The following is a 23,341-nucleotide window of genomic DNA, read 5'->3' as shown; positions in this document are numbered from 1 at the left end:
TTCAGTGAAGTACACAAGTCTTGAGTGGTTAGGAACCAGCTTCCAGAGGAGGACAACATTGAACCTTTCTACCTCCCAGAAAACCCTGTGGGCCTCTTTCTAATCGGGTCCCCACCCTACCTTCGCAACTGGCCTCTGATGTTTGAAAGAAGTGATTTTAGATTCACCTGAGATAAAAGTCAGAACTTAGACATTGTTTTTTAGTCGTATTTTGTAATCATAGTGACTTGTGCTTAGGGTTATGCTCTCCCCAAGTACACTTATAAAAGCTTTTAAACCTGGGGCATAAATCTGGAATAAAGCTCTTCAGACCTGATCAGTAAGTGGTAGAAAATCTTGGCTGCCTGAGAGGAAGTTGGTGGGGCACGTGTGTCAATGAGACAGACCAGATGAAACAGTGTGAAGGTGAACTTCTCAGTTGGTTGGACAGAGGCTTGGTCTGTGGTTGGCTGTTGGGAGAAAGGCCACACGGGTCTGGGTGCCTGGAAACAGCAGCGTTCTGTTCTTGCTGAAGGCGGAGTGCAGTCTGAGTCGCCATTCTCTCAGTACCCGCATCCATGATGACATCCTGTGGGCGTGGCTTTCATTTTGGCTGTTCATTATTTGTTGTCAAAGAAATCTTCAGTTAAGACATTTGCCTGGGTAGAGAAGTGTGGAATATATTATGCAAAGATTACTGCCAGAAATGAATGAAAGCTAGTGTTCTATTCAAACTATTGACGTTTTAGTAGCCTGAAAATTATGTTTATGGAAAATCAGTCATGTGCTTGTGATAGAGTGAGTGAAGTGTCATTTATTGTAGTTTTACATCATTCAGAGAACAGGCCTCTAGGCCATGGGAACCTCTTTTTAAAGGGCTTACAGATGGCTGTGTGTTTGCATGTTTGAATGAAATCTAGCAAAGCCTCAAGTTTTATTCACTTTATATGACAAGGGAGAAGAAACAGTAGTCCTTGTCTGGCTTGATGAAAATTCATATTCATTTACACCTACAGAATTGAGTGAGTCTCAAGACACTTTTCCATGTTCGTCTGTATAGTTGTGTTGTTCTCTCAGTGAGTTAGGAAATACAGGAACATCGTAACAGCATATGGTCCGGAGTTTTTTTCTTCCTTAAGTCACTGCTGTTTTATGTGTCATAATTTTGCCCAAGATGAAATCTGTTTTAGTCATCTTCTATAGCCTTTTGTCACCCTAATAATTTATAGCTAGTCAGTACTTTGGAAATGTGTGCACTGGACTCACCATGAAAATAGAAAATGTTCACATATGCACACATTTTAGTTAGCTGTCATACAAGGCAGGTGCCTCCCGTGTTTGGCTATTGACGTCTGCATGATCTTAGAAGTGCAGCTGAATTCTCGGTAACTGTGGAATAGTTCATTTTTAATTGCTTACATGTGTTGTCAGCGTGCTGAACACTGTACCAAAAATAAATAATTTATGGTCCCTCAGCTGGTAGCGTTCTGGGAAGATGTGTTTGACGGGACTGCTCACAGTAAGCAGAGGTGTGCTTCAGTAGCTGGTAGGTCAGTCAGCATGAACAGAGACCTAGCTGGAGAAACTCAGGATTCATTCATCTGCAGTTCTGTGTCTCTGGGCAGAAGGAAGTTGTTTAGGAACTTGAGCAGAGGACAGCTCTAATGAGCCAGTGATCGTGGCTGATGTCCGCGTGGAGATGGTAGCAGACAGGCAGAAACATGAACTGGACACTGGTGGGAAGATAAAGGGTTGAAAAGGTTGGGAGTTAACTTATTCTGGTTACAGCTACTGCTGAAACCCTGTGAGAAGCAGTAGAAATATGCCACAGCACAGAACCCCCTGGGATCACCTGTTTATGGAGGAGGCAGAAGAGGAGCAGGGTCCCGGAGAAGGTGGTCTCCAGTGGGCCACGTGTGAGCCCTGAGAGCAGCCAGTGCAGGGCTGTCTACATGGAAGACACCAGTGTGCAGTGTTATTCCAAGGCGAGAGGAGCAGGTGGAGAGAAGTGTTTGGGTTCCTTGAATTACATAAATTCCAGGAAACTTGCAGAATTAAAGTCCAGCAACAGGGGAGATTACACAGCAAGAAAGTATAGGTGATGAAACAGATTGCTGGAGGAGTACAACCTGAAAATAAAGATATTGCCAAGGGGAGGGAGGTTTGAAGATGTTGATATGTTTTAGGGGGGAGGTTGGATTGACTAGACAGGAAATGACCAAAGAATATGTTTTTGTTACTAATTTTGCCCTACTGCATAAGATCTTGAAAATAGCATTTTCGGTGGGCTGTTGAGAATTGAATGAATTGTGGCTTGAGTTGAAAGGTGTATGCCTGGAACTAGATTGCTTAAGTATCCCAACATAATCAGTAATAATTGTGGTTTTATAACATTGTAATTACCCTGTTCTTAACCTTATGAAAATATAATCTTGATTTCTCATCTTTCCACTTTTCTATAATTTTTACTATCACTTTTTTATTTTTTTTTGAAGTTGTAGATCAAAATAGTGTGAAATGTATTTTAAGCTCTTGGCTGAAAATTTCATTCATACATATTTCCATGTCACTCAGCTTGATCCCCGGATCATTCGACCCTTTATGGCCGAATGCCGTCAGACTATTGCCAATCTCGATAATCAGAACATGAAAGCCATCAAGGGCCTGGAGGACCGGCTGTACGCCCTGGACCAGATGATTGCCAGCTGCGGCCGACTGGTCAATGAGCAGAAAGAACTCGCTCAGGTGCTTACTGCAGACCTCTCTCGGGAAGGGGATTTGTGGTTTCTAGACTAGTCTTTTATATGCACTGTTCGTTTGCTGTGCCCTGTGTTTCCACGTCACCCGTGAGTAGTGTTAACTGTGGTATTACTGGTTCTGGTAGGACAGGAGGAGGCCGGTTCCTCATGTTCAGAGGTTTGAGCTAAGGCTGCACTGGGCGGTAGGGAGCCCTGCACACGCCCACAGCCCCTGTCCGTGATCCCTGAGCACCTCCTGCTCCCGCCTCAGGAAAATGGGGAGCCTTAGGAGGTCTAGTTCAATGCCGTGTTCCAAGAAATCAGGTAAAGAATCCTCCTGCAATGTGGGAGATCGATCCCTGTGTTGGAAAGATCCCCTGGAGAAGGGAAAGGCTACTCACTCCAGTATTCTGGCCTGGAGAATTCCATGGACTGTATAGTCCATGGGGGTCGCAAAAAGTTGGACACGACTGAGCTACTTTCATTTCCAAGAACTCTGGTACCAGATTAGATTTATAACCATGAGAAGGTGGTGGGATTGTGGAGAGTGACTGACCTGGAAGTTTTCTCCATGTGGTGACGTTCTGTAAGTTTTCAACATGTTTGAAATATTTATAATGTTTTTATAGTTTACAGACTGAATTCATCTTGTAACTACCAGATTCTCTTTTCCTTTCCCTTAATTTTGGATCCAGCCTCCTTAACTGATTTCTCCATCTTGTGTTTGCACTGAGTGGGTCCCCACCCGACGGCACCCCCACCCTGTGCAGTGCTGAGTATTGATAGATGTTATACTGGCCATCCTTGGTTAATTCCTGATCTGTGGGAAATGGTTGACATTTCACCATTACAGTGTTTGTAGTAGGTTGGTTTTTTTTTTTTCCCCTTGTTTTATTAGAAAGTCTTATAAGGTTAAGGAAGGTACAATCTATTTCTAATCTTGACCATCCTTGGATTCTTGGAATACATCATAATATAGTCTTTTTAATGTATTAGCAGTCTTCCCTTTAAATGACACATTTATCTTTGATGTATTAAAGTCTATCATACATTAAAAATGGGCTTCCCTGGTGGCTCAGCTAGTACAGAATCTGTCTGTAATGTGGGAGACCTGGGTTAGATCCCTGGGTTGGGAAGATCCCCTGGAGAAGGGAAAGGCTACCCACTGCAGTATTCTGGCCTGGAGAATCCCCATGGAGCTTGACAGGCTACAGTCCATGGGGTCTCAGAGTCAGATATGACTGAGCAACTTACACTACTTTTCTACAGTAAAGTATTCTTTAGTGTTTTCTAGCTTGTGGTAAATTCAGGTTTTGTCACTGGAAAATCCTTTGTTTCTCAAGGATATTTTCTCTTGATAGGGAATTCTAGGCTGTTAGTAATTCACTTGTAGCTGTTTGCCTTTGGTTTGGGTTTTAGCAGTTTGTGACGTGGCGAGTTGTGGCTTTCTTTGTATTTCTCCTGCGTTGAGCTTGCACTCCATGGATTGTGGATTGATGCAGTATTTTCCTTGGATTCAGTAAAAAGCATTGAAAACCTCTTAAGATTTTATCAAAGGAGATTAAAGCAGTAAGTTTGTTTTTTTTTTAATCTAAATTACAGAAAAAGCATCATGCAACATATTGGAAGAAAAATAACATATAACATTATTATTATTAAAATTGTCTTATTTTCAGATATTGAACCGTCTTGACTTTAACAAATCATTTAAACCTAAATTTACCTTCATGATGTTTAGAAAAACATCAAATAGTAAAGAGAGAGAACTACAGAAAGAAGCTACGTGTGCTGTCCTAGCCTGAGCCCTACAAATGCGATTGTGTACGGCGGCAGGTGTGATAGTAACATGGATGTGCATACCCCAAAACTTCCTTAGCATGTTAACTTTTCAGTAAATAGAGCAAGAAGAAAGCTGTCACTATACTGACTCATCAAGATGTCTTTAGACTTATTTTTTTTAATTGTTTGCTGTTGGATTTGACACGTGTGTCTGAATTAATCTACAGCCTAAGCACAATCCTTACCTAACAAAAAGATGCAAGGCTCCCTTGTGGAAATAAATAAGGATAGCTAAGAAAAGAGTCTAATCATTATTTTTCCTACAAAATAATACTGTGGAAATCATTGTTCTGAAGACATGCACACAGGTCAGTGGAATAAGGTACAACAGCCCAGGATTACTGGAGTGGGGAATGGCTTTTCAGTGAGTGATGTAGTCAACATCAAAGATTGTTACTTTATTGGGAGAAGTGTATACTGTTGAGTATCACTGATTAGATTAAATCTGTTGTAAAGTCAGTGGCCCTGTGTGACTTCCTTGCACTCTGACTGCACAGCGGCCTAGCAGGCGTTTACAGTCACACAGGTTCTGGTTCTCATCTGCCTGCTGTGTCCTTGGACAGGTTACTTTATCTTCCTGGATCTCTCTCTCTCTTTTTTTTTTTTAAAGCATGAAAATTGAACAGAATTAGATAAGCATAAATTTCTTAAAAACTGAATCTTTTGCTATGGACCCATCTACTACATTCGGAAAAGTAGGAGATTTTAAAATCTTATTTGAGAGGAGAACAGTTTGTGTCTAATATGAAGCTGTTCCTCTTAAACGAATGTTCATGTTTTTAATGAAAGTTTATATCCTTTAAAATGTTTTCTCTCAAAGGGATTTTTAGCTAATCAGATGAGAGCTGAAAACTTGAAGGATGCATCTGTGCTACCTGATTTGTGTCTGAGTCATGCAAATCAGTTGATGATTATGTTGCAAAACCATAGAAAGCTGTTGGACATTAAACAGAAGTGCACCACTGCCAAACAGGAGCTCGCAAATAACCTTCATGTCAGACTCAAGTAAGTCGTTCTCAGGCAGCTGGTTTGGGGTGTTGAGAGTTGATGCTTTGTATTTCTCCCAAGTGATGGTGTGATTTTATTACCATACTGACTCTTTGTCAGTTGACGACCATGGGCATGGATGGTTTTTCAGAGTCTCTGCATCTCGATTTCATTCTGCAGGTGGTGTTGCTTTGTGATGCTCCACGCAGATCAGGATGGAGAGAAGTTGCAGGCTTTGCTCCGCCTGGTTATCGAGCTCTTAGAAAGAGTCAAGATCGTAGAAGCTCTGAGCACAGTTCCTCAGATGTACTGCTTAGCTGTTGTTGAGGTTGTCAGGAGAAAAATGTTCATAAAACACTACAGGGAGGTACGCAGGCTGAGCTGTGTTTACTGTGTCTGGGCCTCAGTGAGTTGGTGCTGATGCTAATACGTGCTCTCCTTTCCTCAGTGGGCCGGTGCTTTAGTCAAGGACGGAAAGCAATTGTATGAGGCTGAGAAGTCAAAAAGGGAATCCTTTGGGAAATTATTTAGTAAGTGTTCTTTATTAATAACTTAACATTTTTTAAGAAAAAGTGCTGGTTTTATTTTGTAGTTATGAGTACATCATGCAGCTGAAGTTGTAGAGTAACTGCATGTTAATCTCTTTACACAGGGAAGTCTTTTCTAAGAAATCGTCTGTTCAGGGGATTGGACTCCTGGCCCCCATCCTTTTGTGTACGTATTTATTTTCTAACTTGACTAAGTCCTGTGTGTTCAGACCTTTATTTCAGAAGTGGAGATACTTATCAGAAACAGATTTTTAATCAAAATTACGGTGTTTTTGACTCTAAGATGAATTCATAGTTTTTGGTCCGGAGTCTTCTCTGCTCAGAACGGTGACGTCGTAGGACACTGTTGAGATGGGTGGGAACGGAGTCTCTTCCCCTCACTGGATCTGTCTCCCTCCTCCTCTCCTTCCCGCCCTCCCCTCCCCCTCCTCCTTCTCTTTCTTTCATTCATGTTGGACAATCCCCAATCAGGTCATCTTCATCGAAGCCATGAAATACAAGGTCCCTGTATTTCTAAACCAGAATGGGACCACTAGTTTTATTATATGAAAAAAAACCAAAAAACGATTCCGTGGTCAAATAAGTTTTAGAAGTGCTGTCTGTTTGTTTTCTCCTCACACACGTTTTCTCTTCACACACGCTGTTTCACGGTCACACGTGTTTCGTGCTACAGGATTCCTTAGGGCTATAGACGTGTTTTTGTGTGTCTGCAAACAGGCAGGGTTTCCTACACACACACCTTTACTGGGGAACCCTGCATAAGTCATGACTAAGGCCATGGCCTTGTCTTAAAAGCTGCATTTCTCAGCAATAATAAAAAGAATGGTAGGTGATGTTTGTTTTTTTTTTAAGAAGCTGCAATTGACTAAGATTTCATACTTTGGAAAATGTAATGAAAAGTTGGAGTCAAGGGTATGGAAGGAAGTTTTATGTTAGAAAGAAAGTCTTTGCTGCCTTAAAACAGCACCACACACCAGTGGTGACAAAAGTAGATGGAGGGCCAGGGTGGGCCTCAGGACTGTGCTGACCGAGCAGTCGGGCACGTGGAAATTTGGGACCAGCCTGTGTGGTAGCGAGACAGATGGGTTCCTTTAATGTAGGTTGGGAACAGCAGTGTTCCTGTGAAAAGATGCTGAGAGCAGAGAAGAGAGGGAGCAAGCCCGGCATCCCTGTTGTTTCAGACTCGGGAGATGGTCTTCTCATTGAGCAGTCTTTCATTTGTAGTTGATTATCTTACTCTGTTTCTATGGGATGAGTAGATCACTTGAAGCATTTTTAATTACTTATTGTATTGAATTATATAGTAAGAAATACAGTATTTATAACAAGAAATATAGTAAGTATAGTCAATATATAGTAAGAAATCATATACAAAATTATCCTGTATATTTTTTGGTAATTTTTTTTTTTATATATAGACACAGAAGCCTCGAAAGTTTGACTGTGAACTTCCAGATATTTCATTAAAAGATTTACAGTTTCTGCAATCATTTTGTCCTTCTGAAGTTCAGCCATTCCTCAGGTAAATGCCTGTAGTTCCCACTTTGGGATGTTCTTGCTGCCCTGGGTGGTGGGAAGAGCACCAGTGCTTGCAGGGTACTCCAGAACAGGAGGATTTCATGATAGTCTGGTTCTTCCATGGCTGCTTTGGGAAGCTTGCAGGGAATATAAAAATGATTAGAAAATAAAGATCAGAAAATGAAGATGATAAAGTAGAAGAAAAGTAATGCTTTACATGAAATTAGTTTTTTCTGATAGTAATCTGTGTTGTTGCATGGTATGTGTTAGTCTTCTTCAGCTTGTTTGGTATTGATTGATAGAGAATCATTTTGGGCACAGATTACAATGTTTGGTTGTAGTTATCCCTTTCTCATTAAGAAATTAGAAGTCTAATTTGGTTGCGCTCTGTTTCAGGGTTCCCTTACTTTGTGACTTTGAACCTCTCCACCAGCATGTACTTGCTCTGCATAATTTGGTAAAAGCAGCACAAAGTTTGGATGAAATGTCACAGACCATTACAGACCTGCTGAGTGAACAAAAGGCAAATCCAGTTCTTTGCAGTGGTTCGCCCCGTTAGCATGCATGCCTGTGGTGTCGCAGCTCGGTCAGCCTGTCCCTCTCTCTTCCAGGCCTCTGCGAGTCAGACGTCCCCGCAGTCGGCTTCCTCGCCCCGGCTGGAAAGCGCGACAGGAATCACAACCACTACCTCACCCAGGACACCGCCTCCACTCGCCGTGCAGGATCCCCTGTGTCCTGCAGTCTGCCCCTTAGAGGAGCTGTCACCAGACAGCATTGATGCCCACACGTTCGACTTTGAGACTATCCCCCATCCAAATATAGAGCATACTCTCCACCAGGCCTCCTTAGACTTGGATTCACTAGCAGAAAGTCCTGAGTCGGACTTTATGTCTGCGGTGAACGAGTTTGTCATAGAGGAGCAGCTATCGTCTCCAAACCCCATCAGTGACCCGCAGAGCCCAGAGATGATGGTGGAGTCCCTCTACTCCTCTGTCATCAACGCCATTGACAGCAGGCGGATGCAGGACACCAGTGCCCCTGGTCAGGAGGACCCGGGCGACCGCGCGTCCCTCAGTGTCCAGCTGGGGAGGTGCCGCGCGTCCGCCCACGACTCGCACCTCAGCATTCAGACCCTGAAGGAGGACTTCTGCCACTTCCGGACGTTCGTGCAGAAGGAACAGTGCGACTTTGCCAATTCCTTGCAGTGTACAGCAGTAGAAATAAGAAGCATTATCGACAAAGTAAAGCACTCTTTGGAAATAACACTATATGAAAAACATCAAAAAGAACTAGAGTCTTTAAAAAGCGAGTACGAGGGCAGGCTCGCTACCCTGGTGAAGGAGAGTGAAGAGAACAAGAGCAAGATCACCAAGCTGCGGGGGGACCTGGTATGCCTGGAGGAGGTGCTGCAGAATAAGGATAATGAGTTTGCTCTGGTCAAGCATGAGAAGGAAGCTGTCATCTGCCTGCAGAAAGAGAAGGACCAGAAGCTGCTCGAGATGGAGTGCACAGTGCACGCCCAGCACTGTGAGATGGAAGCACTTCGGCAGTCGCGTGAGGTTGCCCTGGAGGACTTGAGGAAGCTCCACGTGGAGAATGACGAGAAGCTCCAGCTACTGCGGGCAGAGCTCCAGCGCCTGGAGCAGAGTCATCTGAAGGAGCTGGAGGACACACTGCAGGTCCGTCACACACAGGAGTTGGAGAAGGCCATGAACGAGCACAGGCTCTGCTTGGAGAAACTAGAGATGGAAAACCAGCAGAGGATCGAGCAGATCCAAGATTCTCATGCTGCAGTCATCCAGGAGAAGGAGCAGCAGCTCCAGGAGTTAAAGCTCAAGGTTTCAGATTTGTCGGACATGAGGTGTAAGTTAGAGGTGGAGCTGGCTCTGAAGGAAGCAGAAACTGATGAGATAAAAATGTTGCTGGAAGAAAGCAGAACCCAGGAGAAGAAGACCTTGCAGTCTCTCTTCGAAAAAGAGACTGAACAGTTGAGAGCAGAGATCAGTAAACTAAACCAAAAGATTCACGACAATAATGAAAATTATCAGGTGGGCTTGGCAGAGCTGAGAACTTTAATGACAGTTGAAAAAGATCAGTGCATTTCCGAGTTAATTAGTAGACACGAAGAAGAATCTGATAGGCTTACAACTGATTTAAACAAAATGACATCATTGTATCAGCAAGCATTTGAAATAGAAAAAGGCCTGAAAGAAGAATTAGCTGAACTGCAGAGTAAATTGGACTCAGAATTGAGTGCTCTTGAAAAACAAAAAGATGAGAAAATCTCCCAGCAAGAGGATATGTACAAAGCTATTATCCAGAAGCTAGAGAAAGACAAAGAGGAATTTGTCATGAGACAGGAACAGGACCGAGAACAGCTAGTTCAGAGGCTTAATTGTGAAAAAGAAGCTGCTATTGAGACTGCCAGAAAAGAAATGCACTTGGAAAGAGAAGCTGTTGAGAAAGAGTTGTTAGAGAAAGTTAAACATCTTGAGAGTCAATTAGCAAAAAGGTAAGAAAGAACTTCAGTCTGTAATCATAAAATTAAAGTCTGGTGATTCAAATTTTAATTGTGTTTGTAATCACAGTACCTTAATTTCCTCATTTACCTCAGGTAAAAGTAACCATTGAGATATTTGTGAAGTAAAAATGTCCTTTTTAAAATAGTCCATGTTACTTAAAAACATTTGAAAGAAATAACAGACTGTAAATCCACTGGGATGGCCTCTAAAAATGGATTCATATTTTGGATTTCAAGACAAATAAGTTTTGAAAATTTCAAATGTTTTCAGGATCGTTTTCCCCCTTTTTTAACATATAAATTTCCTTTCGGTTTATTTGTAGTTTGTTCCCTGAATTCTTCATTTGAAAGTTACTGATTTTCATTCTTTTAAAATCATGTACAATGTATAAAAGAGCAGCAGTTAGTAACGTTTAGGACTCCAGCTTCCTGGTTGTTATTTTCTGATATTACAATCTCAGTTATTTCCTCTGTGATTCAAAAGATAATGTTAAATTCTGGGTTTTATACAGTGGTGGGTTTTTTTGCTTTTTTATTATTGTTGTCTGATGTTACTGCCTTTGATCGGAGAAAATGGACTTTGGTATTCCTACTCATTAAAATTTATTGAGGGGGTTTGTGGCCTAATAAACAATTTCTAGAGCATCATTAGTTGGTTCTATCATTAATTCTTCCAAGAGAGTATCTGTATAGGTGTATGTGCTTTATGTAATTTAACCTCCAGCTGCTGCTTATCACTTTTACCCAGCCTCTTGTGATTGACTATCTGCTGTATACTGTTCATAACCTGGCGCACAATTGAACCTCCAAGTCTGTTTTGAAAACAGAATGTTTTCTGGAGGGATTGGAGGCTCTTAGAGGAACTGGACCTCTGAGTGTCCTTAGAGCCTGGGGGATGCAGAGGTCGAGGCAGTCACTGCAGAAGGCCAGGTAGGCCGGCGGCACCAGGGTCCTCCAGGGGCCAGTGATGGGTATGGTGCACAGTGTTCGGTCAGAGATTGTGGTCCTTGCGGGGTCCTGCCCAGACATTGCACCCCCTCTCATCCTACCCCTTCTCATCGTGCTTTGGAGCCCTCTGAGAATCCTCTGGACACCGGGCCCTCCTGCAGCATCCTTCCTGCAGGCTCGCCGTGGCTGCCGTGGGGGAATGGAAGCCCCTCCGTACCTGCCCAGTGCTGTCAGGACTCGTGTGGACCACACCTTGTGTCCACTGTGTCACCTGAGTGTCCTAGCTCCAGGAGTGAGGCTGTGTCCACTCTATGGTAACTGAGGAGACCATGGCAGGGGTCAAGTCTCCACAGACCAGGTACAAAAGCCTAAAGCCAGGTTCCCTGCTTCAGAATCCGAAGGGCCTTAACCATGGTTCTCCCGTAGGACTTGCCAAAGCTCCATTCAGTGTCCATTTTGGTAGAGCAGCTGCATGGGTTCACGGTCGGGGGTGGTGGTGGGGTAGGGTAGGCGGGGAGTGCTCCCACAGCAGGGGCTGCACAGGTATTCGGTGGAGTAGCTGGAGCAGCAACTCAGATATGCTCTGTCCTGCCTCTGGGTCTCAGAAATCCTGACCCTCACCTTGGACAGGCTGTCCCGTGTGCCTGAACTGCTGTACACTTAGAAATCTTGTTGTACTGACAGACAAGCTGTGGGTTATCATGGCTCATGCCCCTGATAGCTCACCCACTGTGTCTTGCCCTGATAGCTCAAGTAGTTGCTAATTCCTTTTTTTTTTTTTTAATTTTAAAAATAAATTTATTTTTGGTCATGCCAGCACATGTGAGATCTTAGTTCTCTAATCAAGGATCAGACCTATGCTCCCTACTTTGGAAGCATGGCGTTTTAACCACTGGATTGCCAGGGACTTACTTTGTTTTTAACTTTAAAAAATGTATTTCATTGACACAAGTATAATCTGAAGCCCCATGGCTCAGACCGTAAAGGATCTGCCTACAGTAACGGGAAGATCCCCTGGAGAAGGGATTGGCTACCCACTCTAGTATTCTTGCCTGGAGAATTCCATGGATAGAGGAGCCTGGCAGGCTGCAGTCCATGGAGTCACAAAGAGTCGGACACAGTTAGCATTTTAATAGTTGATGTACATTGTTATCCTAATTTCTGCTGTGTGGCAAAGTGATGCAGTTAAACATATGTATATTCTTCTCCATTAAGGCATTTCCCAGGATATTGAATAGAGTTCCCTGTACAACAGGACCTTATTGCTTCTTCATCTTGTATATTACAGTAGTCCAGTTAGACTTTTGTGACCTGCTGCCCCCTCGCCTATAACCTCATTCTCTTCCCTCTGCCCTGCCTACTTGCCTGGAACTTGGCTTTTTGTTTTCCCCACAGTAGTTGGCTTACCCTGTAACTGTAGGGGGTACTTCTTCAAGGCGTGTCACTTAAACCTGCACAAAGTAGACATTAGGCAGACAGTATGAAGAGTTGCTCACATGTAAGCCCTGCGTTCGGCTTATTTTATCCTAAGTCCGTTTTCTTAGTGAGCAAAGTCCCTGGCTTCATCCTGGTTCCTCAGTGACCTTGAAATGACGCTGCCTGTGATTTTTAATCCCCCCCTCCCCAGCCCCGAAGGAGAAACATTGAAAAACATTGAAGTGTCCTTTTAAATTGAATAAATGTACATTTAAAACCCTTCACTGACTTGGTTGCTCAGATAGTGTGGGAATGTTTACAGTCTTTCTCCTGAGCTGGGGATATTTTAACACCTTGGATGAGATTATCTACTTCTTGACAAGCATTCGGATGTAGAGGATTGTGAGGTTGAAAGCAGATAAAATAAGCAGCAGCCTGGGCTTGTGCTTTCTCGTTGACCTCGCCTCTCAGCCCCTCAGCACCCCTTGGAGGTGAGCAGGTTCTGAGAGAAGTGAACCTGAATTTAGGCGTATGTCAGTTTGCTGTGTACACATTTAAGTTTCACTTTAGTTTAAGGTTACCTATTCATTAGCTAACAAAATGAACCAAAGCCTGTTTAAAAAATGAAAGCTCTTCAACAGATGTGTTCTGCAGGTGTATTTTTAATTCAACTCTCAGTCCTGTGTCTGGCAGTTACAGGAAAGGTAAAACTAGAATTTGAAGCTGAGCTCTTGAAGTATATTGATTTTTATATTGACAATGTTGCCTTTTGCTGTAGAAACTGATTATCCTGAATATCGGATTATAACCACTCAACCCCACTGCTGGGAGGATGTGGTCTGTATTAGGCTTTTCCCTGGCACTTGTTTCTCTTTTGCTGGTGGATAAAAAGCGAGAGTTGACATAGAAAGATCTTTTAACACCAGTTAACTACTGTTAGGTTAAAGGAAGATGTTTAGCATTTCTGGTGTCATCTAATTATGATACTTGGTATACTTGTGATTATATCTGTAATACTGGGGGGAAAATGTAATACTGTATTTAATTTTTAAAGTCATGCCATGGAATCTGCCAGAGAAGATTCTTCAAGCCTAGTTGCTGAACTTCAAGAAAAGCTCCAGGAAGAAAAAGCTAAGTTTCTAGAACAACTTGAAGAGCAGGAGAAAAGGAAGAATGAGGAGATGCAGAATGTTCGAACATCTTTGATCGCTGAGCAGCAGGTGTGTGGGTTCCCGGACTGAGAAGGTTAACAAGTGTGTCTGTGTAGCTGAGGTTTTTGCTGTTTTAAGTGTGACTTTTCCTACATTGATCCTGGTAGTATTTGCTACGTATCTTCATATTTAAAAGCATGTTCTTTTTAACAGTCATAGTCATTATTTCACATGAGTACTTCAAAAAGAAAACAGTCCTAGTTTAGAAATGAAGAAATGTAAATTCTGTTCCTGACTTCCTAGCTTCCTCCCTGATCTTGTCAAAATCATTTAATGTCTTCACATCACATTAATTTTTGCAAATGAAAGTGTTGATACTACTACATGGGTAACATTTGAGTTTCTTTTCTCTAAGCTGTGAAATTTTCTTCTAATTTATGTGCTGTTAATTCTTATCCATGTGATGAGCTGGCATTTTTATTTAAAAGTAAATGTCACCTTGTGTATGATACTTTTCTTCTCCATGTTGAGACGTACCACCAGAAATAGATGCAGTGTGTTTTTTGTGTCTGCCACTGCGCTGTGTGTACAGATCATGTGAGTGGTTCTTGTTCTGTTGTTCCAGACCAATTTTAACACTGTTTTAACGAGAGAGAAAATGAGGAAAGAAAACATAATCAATGATCTCAGTGATAAGCTCAAGAGCACAATGCAGCAGCAGGAGCGGGACAAAGGTGAGCGGGCCTCAGGAGTGCGGCACCTTTGGCTCTGACCGATGCGCGCCATGGCTAACTCTGTCCCAACCCCGGCTGCAGATTTGATCGAGTCTCTGTCTGAGGACCGCGCGCGTCTGCTGGAGGAGAAGAAGCGACTGGAGGAGGAAGTCAGCCGGCTGCGGGGCGGCGCCTTCGTGCCCTCCCCGGGCGTGGCTGCAGCCCCGGAGTTATATGGGGCCTGTGCACCCGAGCCCCCGGTGGAGGCCCTGGACACCTTTGCCGAGGGGAGGCCAGACTCAGCCATGGAGACCAGCACGATGTCTGTCCAGTGAGTGCTCCATCCTCCTGTTCAGAATGGCCAGCCAGCACTGAGGGTGGGAGGGCTGGGCAGCCCCGGTGGTGACCGCAGCCCACGGACCTGAGAGCTGGACCCGGTGGATTGTTTATAGCACAGTGAGTGTTAACATCACTGGTTATCTGTGGGAGCCCATATGGGCGTGTTTCATGAGGTGCCTTGGTGTCCCTGCAGCGTCCACGGGTAGCCAGGAAGGGCTGCTGGACTGGTGTCTGCAGGGGTTCCAGGGTTGAGCCCATGGCCTCGGGGAGCAGGGGTTACCAGAGGCTCAGGTGTGTTCATGGGGCTGAGGCCGTGGTAGATGGAGTGGTCACTTAACACACAAAATCTGAAATGAAAGTCATACAGGTAGAAGTGGAGAGGAAGAGCATGGTTTCCCCAGGACTGTGGGCGCAGGGAGGAGGTAGTCATGTGAGGTGAGGGGGGTGTGGATTAGCGGTGCACAGTACACGTGTCTCAGACCACCTCATTGTGCATTCTAAGTATGTTACAGTTTTATTTGTCAATATGGCTAAAGTAAGTCATTTTCTCTTAGAGAAAACGTCCACGTGCTCTCTGAAGAAAGACAGCGGATAATGCTGTTGGAACGAGTAAGTGCATTTTGTCTGTGTTGAAGCATAGTGGGTAAAGGCCTTCACTCTGGATCGCAGTGAAGCAACCTTACATGAGAACAGGATTTGTTGTGTTTATATATTAGATCTTTTTAATGGTTATTTTGTGGTTATTTTTGAGAAGCTCTGTCATCTCTGATCCTAGTGGCTGGTAACAGTTCAGGATTCAGCAACAAAGTTTAAGTGTGAATTCTGCATACTAATTTTCAAAAATTAAGTATTTTCCAAAATGGGGCAAAAATAGAATATGTGAATAATGAAGAAAAGTTAGGTTTTTTATAGGGATTGATTGAGGTGAAGAGAAAAAAAAATGGCAATAGGGGTTCCTTCTTAATTGCAGACTTGCCTTTCTTTGTTCATAGAGCACTTTTCATTGCTTAGGCTTTGAAGATTTTTACAGTCTCTTTTGCTCTCCACAAGATAACTGCTGAGGATTCGGAGTCTGAACTGTACAGACATGTACTCTCGCTGCTCGGGTCTCCCCTGTGCTATTGTTAGTGAAGGGCCATCACGTCTGCTTGCCTGTGTGTAGTAACTGTGGGTCCCACCTCCTGGGCCACACCTCCTAACACAGCCTCTGGGGACAGATCTCGATAGTGTGTATTTGCAAGTCCTCAAGGGCTTCTAATGCAGATTAAGCTTTGAGAACACCTGACTTAAGGAAGTATACCTAAAAATTATTCCAATTGTCTTTTATGCCAGTAAATAAAACAGTTGGAGAGATTCCCTAGAAAAGAATGTCCCCAAGATCTTTTTATACTAGAGATCAGCGTTAGTCCATTATGTTTGGATTTGAGTATTTATGAGCATAAACCATCATCTCTTTTTCTCTTCTCTGCAGACACTACAGTTGAAAGAAGAAGAGAACAAGCGGTTAAATCAGAGACTGGTAAGGTTTCTCGCCCAGTTGATCTTGACATTTAAACTGGGTCACATTTCATTAAGAAGATCAGAAAGTTGTGTGGTTTATTAATTCATGCCTGGTAGGTTTTGTTGACTAATCAGTTTTACAAGTCAGTCTTACATGCTTTCATAAACCAGTTGCTTCATTTTTCATACTCTAATGATTACGATTTATGAGGAAGTGGGAGCAGTTTTGAGGCCTGTGTTGAAAACCTTAAGGCACTGATTAGAGTGGAGTTATTTTAAAGTAAAGTGTCTTGTAAGGAGGCATCCAGTTTCTTGCATGTGCCTATCTTAACTCGAGCAGCAAAACTTCCACGTTATTTCCACAACTTGCAAACTGTCAGTCCTGAACTTATGACCACAGCAGCTCTAAGGCTATTTGCTGTTTGTAAGTGAAGCACATCCTTTCAGGAAGACATGGAGAAGTTGCTGCCACAGTGGCTCCCCATGTGCTCTGGGCTGCCTCCCTGGGGGAGGACGCTCTGCTTGGAGGGCGTTGTCACCGTGCACTGTGCTCCCAGAGCAGTCGGCAGTGCATAGGACACTGTAGGTGCTGTTACGTGTTTAAGACGGAAAGCCATTTATCTGTCCTTGGTTTGTGTGACTAGAGTTGGGTCACTCTGCTTGGGAGAGTTAGGTATCCCTGCCATCCTTTCTGGCCCCCAGACCTTGGGACCCACATCCCCTGTATCAAGTAACAGTGTGAGAAGTGGGCTGAAGCCTGACTGAGACCGGTTAGCCCCGCCCTCTCCCACCTGGATGCTTGCAGGGGAGGATGGTCGGCAGCCCTTCCTGGGCTGCTGGTCGCTCAGAATCGTGGGCTGTAAACTCTTACTGAAATCATCAGCTCCTTCCTTCTGATATTTGTTAGGGTTAAGTGTCTGTTTATTGATAAAATAATTCTATATCCAGTTTTTAATCCAGCCAAATTTGATTAAGAATAGCATAAGTAGAAGTGTAGATAAATTTGTACACTGAGAGTAACTGTTAAAGGAAAGGCATTACGTTAATGAAGCGTGGGAGTTTGGGCCCTGAAAGCTGGGATGCAGACGTGACCACACATCATAGTGGAAGAAGTGTCTGCAGTCAGGCCTAGAAAGTGCCCGGAGAGAGCACATGACTCATATAACCTTTGAACTGTTCTCTTCCAGATGTCTCAGAGCATGTCTTCCGTATCCTCGAGGCATTCTGAGAAGATAGCCATTAGAGAGTAAGTATTGTTTTTGTTTTTTATGATTTTTTTCTGTGAAAAAAAATTGCCAAATTGAATAGTACTGAATTGTTCATGAAAATGTGTTTCAGTGACTGTAGCCCTTCAACCTCAGTTTTAGTCAGCAGAGTGTTATACATTCATTCATAATTAATATTTTTTTAATTGAAAAGCAAGGTTTTTCTGTGTTATTTTGGGGATGTTGTTGTGCCCAGTCATGTCCAACACTTCTTGATCCTTTGGACTGTAGTCCACCAAGCTCCTCTGTCCATGGGCTTTCCCAAGACAAGAATATTGGATTCCATCTCCAGGGGATCATCCCCACCCAGGGATCAAACCTGGGTCTCCTGTGTCTCCTGCATTGGGATTTGAGGACATTGGGATCGTATTGGAAGTCCTTCCTGTCCTAGCTTTAATTGTCACTTACATTGCATTCCTGAAGCCTCTTCAGTTGCTGCCACCTCTTTTAAATCCCTTTTACCACCTTCATCTTTTTCATTTTAGATGGGAAACTCTTGATTTTTTAAGTTGCGGTGTTTCTTCTTCTGCTTATTTCTCAGACTTTGTTTTATTGATATGCTACACATCAATAATGCACTGCTTATCAGCATTGACTTAAAAAATAAACAAGACTTTCTCTGTAATGGATCTATCAACCAAGTGTCTGGGTTACTGACATTAAACCGAGTGATTTGAAAGGGCTGGGTGTATCTGTCTTTCCCTACCAGCTGTATGTCAAGTCAAATCAACTTACAGTCTTTCAAAAATGAGAGAGATGAGCTTAACACAAAAACCATCTCCGAGAAGCCCACCTTCCCTTTTGAGGCGTTGTCTTCTGATGTTTGTCCAGAACGTATCTGGTCCTATTCTTTTAGGCAGGCAGTTAATTGTGAGATAAACAGTTAATGAAGGAGAGACTGTTATCTTTGTAGAGTTTCCCTAGTGATGTTAATGATTTATCAGGTTCAGGACCACTATTGTCTGAGATCCAGATTAACTTTGAACTGGTATTGCGAAGACAATTCTGAAGGACCCTGAGGAGACAGACAGAAGCCATCTGAAACCTCAGGCCGTCACACCTGGTTTCCTTGCCTCTCCTTCCAGACTGAGGGGACTCTCCTCAGAGCCTGGAGCAGCACTGCTGGACAAGTTGCGCTTCCCTCCTTACGTGACTGTGCGTTTGCTCCCTCTATTTGTGTGCGTTGTTGTAAAATGGTGGGTTTGGATGAGTACCTTCTTCCTATAACTAGGTGAACTTGGGTATTTTTTTTCCTCCTCACCCAAGCTGTGTGTGTGTGTGTGTGTGTGTGTGTGTGAGTGTGTGTGTGTGTGTGTGTGGGTGGGTGTGTGGCTGTTTTCTTAACCAGTAGATTATGTTGGTCTCTGACAGTTGCTCGTGTTACCCTTTGAACATATGTGTATGTCCAGCACTCCTGTGAGCAGCTGTGTGAGCAGTCATGTAGCTGAGACATCTGCTGTTGCATTGATAGCTGAACTGGTTGGGCCCTGCAGAGTCCGCGAGCAGAGCGTTGAGGGGGAGGTGGTGGCTTCTCAGGTGACTGAAGCTTTCCTCTGCTCAGTTTCCAGGTGGGCGACCTGGTGCTCATCATCCTGGACGAGCGCCACGACAACTATGTGCTCTTCACGGTGAGCCCCACCCTGTACTTCCTGCACGCGGAGTCCCTGCCCGCCCTGGACCTCAGGCCGGGAGAGGGCGGTAAGTGTCACACTGAGACATAAACCCAGTGTGTGCTTGTCTAACTGTGTCCGAGTTACACAGGCAAGACAGAGCTCTGCTTCCATCTGCTTTTTTGTTTGTTTGTTTGTATTCGGTCTGCATTATCCAGATTATTTTTCTGGGTTCTGTTGACAGTTCAGCCTGAGTGCAGCTAACGCAGTCGGGTCAGTTATCTCATGCCCTGGCGACAGCAGGATTGTACTGTTAAAATGCTCATACCTATGTGAGCTTGAATATAACGTGTTCATTGGTTTATAAGGGCACTTTGCTTGTTTTGGCGACAATAAATTCTTTTAAATTATAAAATGTCTCTTCTGTGCAATATATCATTCTGTGTTTCTACCTTCTTTTTCGTTATTGTCAGTACTTTCATTTTCTTTTCAAAGCAATGAGCTTTGTTAAAATATACCAAGTTGCAGTTAGTATCTGGTACATCGTCTGGTATAATGTACAATTATCTGGTACATTGGCCTTTAAAAGAACTCAAAAAGAACATAATAGACACCCTGAAATACTTTGCCTGAATAGAAAGACTGTATCCATTTGGTTTGATGTTCCTGTTTGGCCTGGAGAATTCCATGGACTGTATAGTTCATGGGGTCACAAAAAGTCAGACAGGACTGAGCAACTTTCACTTCACTTCCCTTCCCTTCCTGTTTGGAGCGGTCAGATGTCAGTTCTCTAACTTGGCCACTGCCTCTGTGCCTGTTGTTGGTGGGTTATATAGAGTGTAACCACAGAAAGTGAGACAAGGCAGTTGCAGTTTAGTTTACTAGTTTTATACGTGGAAAACCGTGAACTTACGTTTTTTCTTTCTTTCTTTTTTTTTTTTTTTTTTGTGGTTTTTGACCAGGGTATTATGGCCTTGACCAGGGGTACTTGTCACTCCTTGGACTTTAGTGTCAGACCAGGGGTCCCCAGCCTCTGGGATCTAATGCCTGTTGATCTGAGGTGGAGCTGGTACAGTAATAATAGAAATAAAGTGCACAGTAAATGTAACGTGCTTGAATCATCCGAAACCATCTGCACCGCTGTCTGTGGAAAAATTGTCTTCCAGTAAACCAGTCCCTGTGTCTGTGTTTGTTTCTGATGGTTTATTCAGGAGATCTGTTAATTTACGTCTTGCCAAGTAATGTTTATAGAATAAAATCAGTTTTATCTTCTCTTGGGAATTTCAGAGGTTTTACTCTAAACAGATAAATTATTGGTCAAATATTTTTGGAATCAACTTTTTTAATGACAACTTCTGATGAATTTTAAGAGAATGAGCTTGCATCTCTCAGCTTGTGACATGAGTTTTTTCATCCTGTTTCCTTCCACATTTTTTTCCTTCCCTTCACAAAAGTAGTCCCTTCAGATGTTCTTTCATTCTTAGGTATTTATTTTGCACTGACTGTTTGTGTTGTGGTGCCAGAAATAAAAATGCAGTGCTTTGCTTTGAAGCTAGAAAATCAGTTTTCTTTTCAGCAGCAGAACAGGTCATGTGTCTGCACTTACAGTAGGTGGCACTGCTGAGCTGCTTAGAATACCTGGATTTATTTGTTCCTGGTTTGTACTCAGATTGTTTGCTTCTGATTTACTTACCATCTGCACTTAAAGGAAAATGAATCCAGTTTTGTTTTATAAGTCATTTTGCATTTCTGTGATTTCACTTGGGAGAAGGTCCTTAGTCTGTTATAATTCTGGCAGTTTGGTTTTTCATGAGTAATTATAATAGTACTTTCAAAAAGAAATTAATGATTTGATTCCATAGCTTCAGGTGCGTCTCGAAGACCATGGGTCCTTGGGAAAGTGATGGAAAAGGAGTACTGCCAGGCCAAAAAGGTAAGCTTCTTGGTGGGATGCAGACCCTGGAGTTGAAAGAAGGTTCTCTGGCTGTGTCATGTAGAAGTCAGGAGCAGTGCTAGTCCTGGCCTTTTAGTTCACTTGAGTCAGGCCTTGAATTTCGTGAATGTGAGTTTGCACCAGCAGTTTTATGAATATTTGTGTTACTTGCCTTCTGAAAATAGAGCTAGATTACCAACAAACGGTCAACCTGTATAGGAAAACTACAGCAAGTTACTGTTCTGTGTTGAGTTGCTGGTGCTTCTTGTGCAGTAAAGGAGCTGGTGATGAAATCTGTCTGCCGGCAGAGCTGATGCGTCTTGACTCTCAGTGCCCCTCACTGAGGAGAGACAAGTGAAGTGTTGCTGGCTCAGCATGCGCCTGACTGTGATGTGGGCAGTGTCGGTGCTGTGGGCTCAGTGACCTCCAGTGAGCAGCTTCCCGACCCTCCTCTGTGCCCCGTGTACCAGCAGGGCTCGAGCCGGGTGGTGCTGGACTTCTCTTTGATGCTCATAGTAATAACATACGGCTCACTTGGCACCGTATCTTTATCAGTGATCACTGACTCTTGCCTCAGTATTAGTGGCTGAGTCTCCACTCATATGGGGAGGAGACAGGTGTCCTCTAATAAAGACCCCCCCAGTAATTCAGCTTTGAGTAGTGTGATGGGACGGAACTTAGGCACTTTGGTTTAATCACCCTTTTCTTTCTGTCTTAGGCACAAAACAGATTTAAAGTTCCTTTGGGGACAAAGTTTTACAGAGTGAAAGCTGTGTCATGGAATAAGAAAGTATAATTTGCGGAAGAAATTGAGACCTTCTGTGACGTTTTCCTGGTTTGTCCAACAGTGCTCTTTCATCACTCCAAAAACAGCAGGCCATCTTTTTATATAAAAGTCAACAGGACAATGTACTTCATTGGTGTATATCATTTACTTTTTACCTGGCTACACTTTAGGAACAATAAATTCATCAAAACTCTGAGCTGAATTAAAATGGTTTTGTTTTTTTCTACCCAAGTAACTCTAGAAATGGGGACCAAACTAGTTCATTATCTCAAAGGGCATACCCTGTGCATTGTGGCCTACGATTAGCCATGCTAATTGCCTGTTACATATACATTAGCTTGAACTTAGATAGTCCGTGTTAGTTACTGTACCAGCATTTGTCTTTTTGTGAAGCCAATATCAGAAGACTTGCACTCTTTAACACATTCTTTATAAAATGTATACATCCTTCAGAACTATTTAAAGAGGAGTGTTCCTGCATGCAGATAATCATGGTTTTGTTTGCCTCTGTAGATTACTAAAGCAAATTGTTTCATTTATTTTTTTAAATGCCCTTTGATGTTTCAAAACAAAAAGGAACTCTAATTCAATTGACTGACTTTAAGATCAGGCATATCTACAGTCTTGAGAAGCACTTTGAGCAGATGGTCGCCTGGGTTTTCCAAGGAGGTGTGTGCTGGGGGTGGTCTCCAAGTGGCACACAGCCCCTCCCAACACTTTTGTACTCTGTTTAGAAGAATCATATCGACGAGGTCGTAATTCATGGTTCAGTTTCAGAAAAAGCATAGTCATTGTACATTAACCATTTAGAGGTCATTTAAATAACAAAATGTTGTATTGTAAAAGACATGTAGAATTTTAAAACAATAAAGATTTGAACCTGTAAATGTGTGTGCCTTTTAAAGATGGAAACATTTTTAATATATTTGAGTGACTGCTGGGAAGTGTGAAAAACTTGTTCTGTATCATATCGAAGAGAAACATGTTTATTACAAAAATGTTCTTTAACTGTATGCTATGTAACAGGGTCAAACAGCCTTCTGTAGAGTAGAATTGTGTAAACCCGGTCTTCAGATAAATGCCGCGAACAGAGGCATCTAAGTGAGCTGCCTGAGTGGATTGGGACTTGTTTCAGGTTTGTTGCTAGAGAACAATAATAAAATGGCTTTTTTTTTTTTTCCAGAAAGTATTTAATTTCTTCATAAAAATAAGTTAAATATTTTTTTAAATATGTATATCTAATAGTACAGAAAATGGAATAAACACCATAGTGTATAGAAAACTGAATTTGACAACATATTAATGAATAAATGGACAAATGATTTCACGTTTCTCTTCAGTCCTTCCATTGCATCCTCACGCAGACAGCATCACCAGCAAAGAGCTCTGTGTAAGGGTGGGTCTGCTGAGCAAGGTGTTCTTGGGTCTGAGTGAATCTGCCCGGTGGGCTTTTTTGACTTCAAATTTCAGAGTCTTGCTGTGGAATGCGGGCTGAACCTGATCTCTCCTGAGTGGCACTCTTTAATGTCAACTTTTGTTGCTTATCATT

General features: G+C 42.9%; 1 protein-coding gene across 2 annotated transcripts in view; it reads left to right on the top strand.

The window, feature by feature from the left end:
• Positions 1-23,119, top strand: part of RB1CC1 (RB1 inducible coiled-coil 1) — a 40,218-nt gene extending 17,099 nt beyond the window's left edge. For both annotated transcript variants that reach the window (XM_019973710.2, XM_019973711.2), the window contains 17 exons: positions 2,554-2,724; positions 5,377-5,561; positions 5,724-5,910; positions 5,992-6,073; positions 6,196-6,257; positions 7,510-7,613; positions 8,006-8,132; positions 8,221-10,121; positions 13,549-13,714; positions 14,271-14,379; positions 14,461-14,689; positions 15,252-15,306; positions 16,169-16,216; positions 17,385-17,443; positions 19,024-19,160; positions 20,935-21,005; positions 21,724-23,119. In XM_019973710.2, coding sequence (XP_019829269.2) covers positions 2,554-2,724; positions 5,377-5,561; positions 5,724-5,910; positions 5,992-6,073; positions 6,196-6,257; positions 7,510-7,613; positions 8,006-8,132; positions 8,221-10,121; positions 13,549-13,714; positions 14,271-14,379; positions 14,461-14,689; positions 15,252-15,306; positions 16,169-16,216; positions 17,385-17,443; positions 19,024-19,160; positions 20,935-21,005; positions 21,724-21,801 — 3,771 coding nt within the window. In that variant the 3' untranslated portion in view covers positions 21,802-23,119. The remainder of the gene's footprint in view (positions 1-2,553; positions 2,725-5,376; positions 5,562-5,723; positions 5,911-5,991; positions 6,074-6,195; positions 6,258-7,509; positions 7,614-8,005; positions 8,133-8,220; positions 10,122-13,548; positions 13,715-14,270; positions 14,380-14,460; positions 14,690-15,251; positions 15,307-16,168; positions 16,217-17,384; positions 17,444-19,023; positions 19,161-20,934; positions 21,006-21,723) is intronic.
• Positions 23,120-23,341: the final 222 nt, after the last annotated feature.

This window comes from Bos indicus, chromosome 14 (assembly GCF_029378745.1).
Source record: "Bos indicus isolate NIAB-ARS_2022 breed Sahiwal x Tharparkar chromosome 14, NIAB-ARS_B.indTharparkar_mat_pri_1.0, whole genome shotgun sequence".
Classification (NCBI taxonomy): domain Eukaryota; kingdom Metazoa; phylum Chordata; class Mammalia; order Artiodactyla; family Bovidae; genus Bos; species Bos indicus.
The sequence above is the reverse complement of the archived record's forward strand: the minus strand, read 5'-3'. Positions and strand labels throughout refer to the sequence as shown.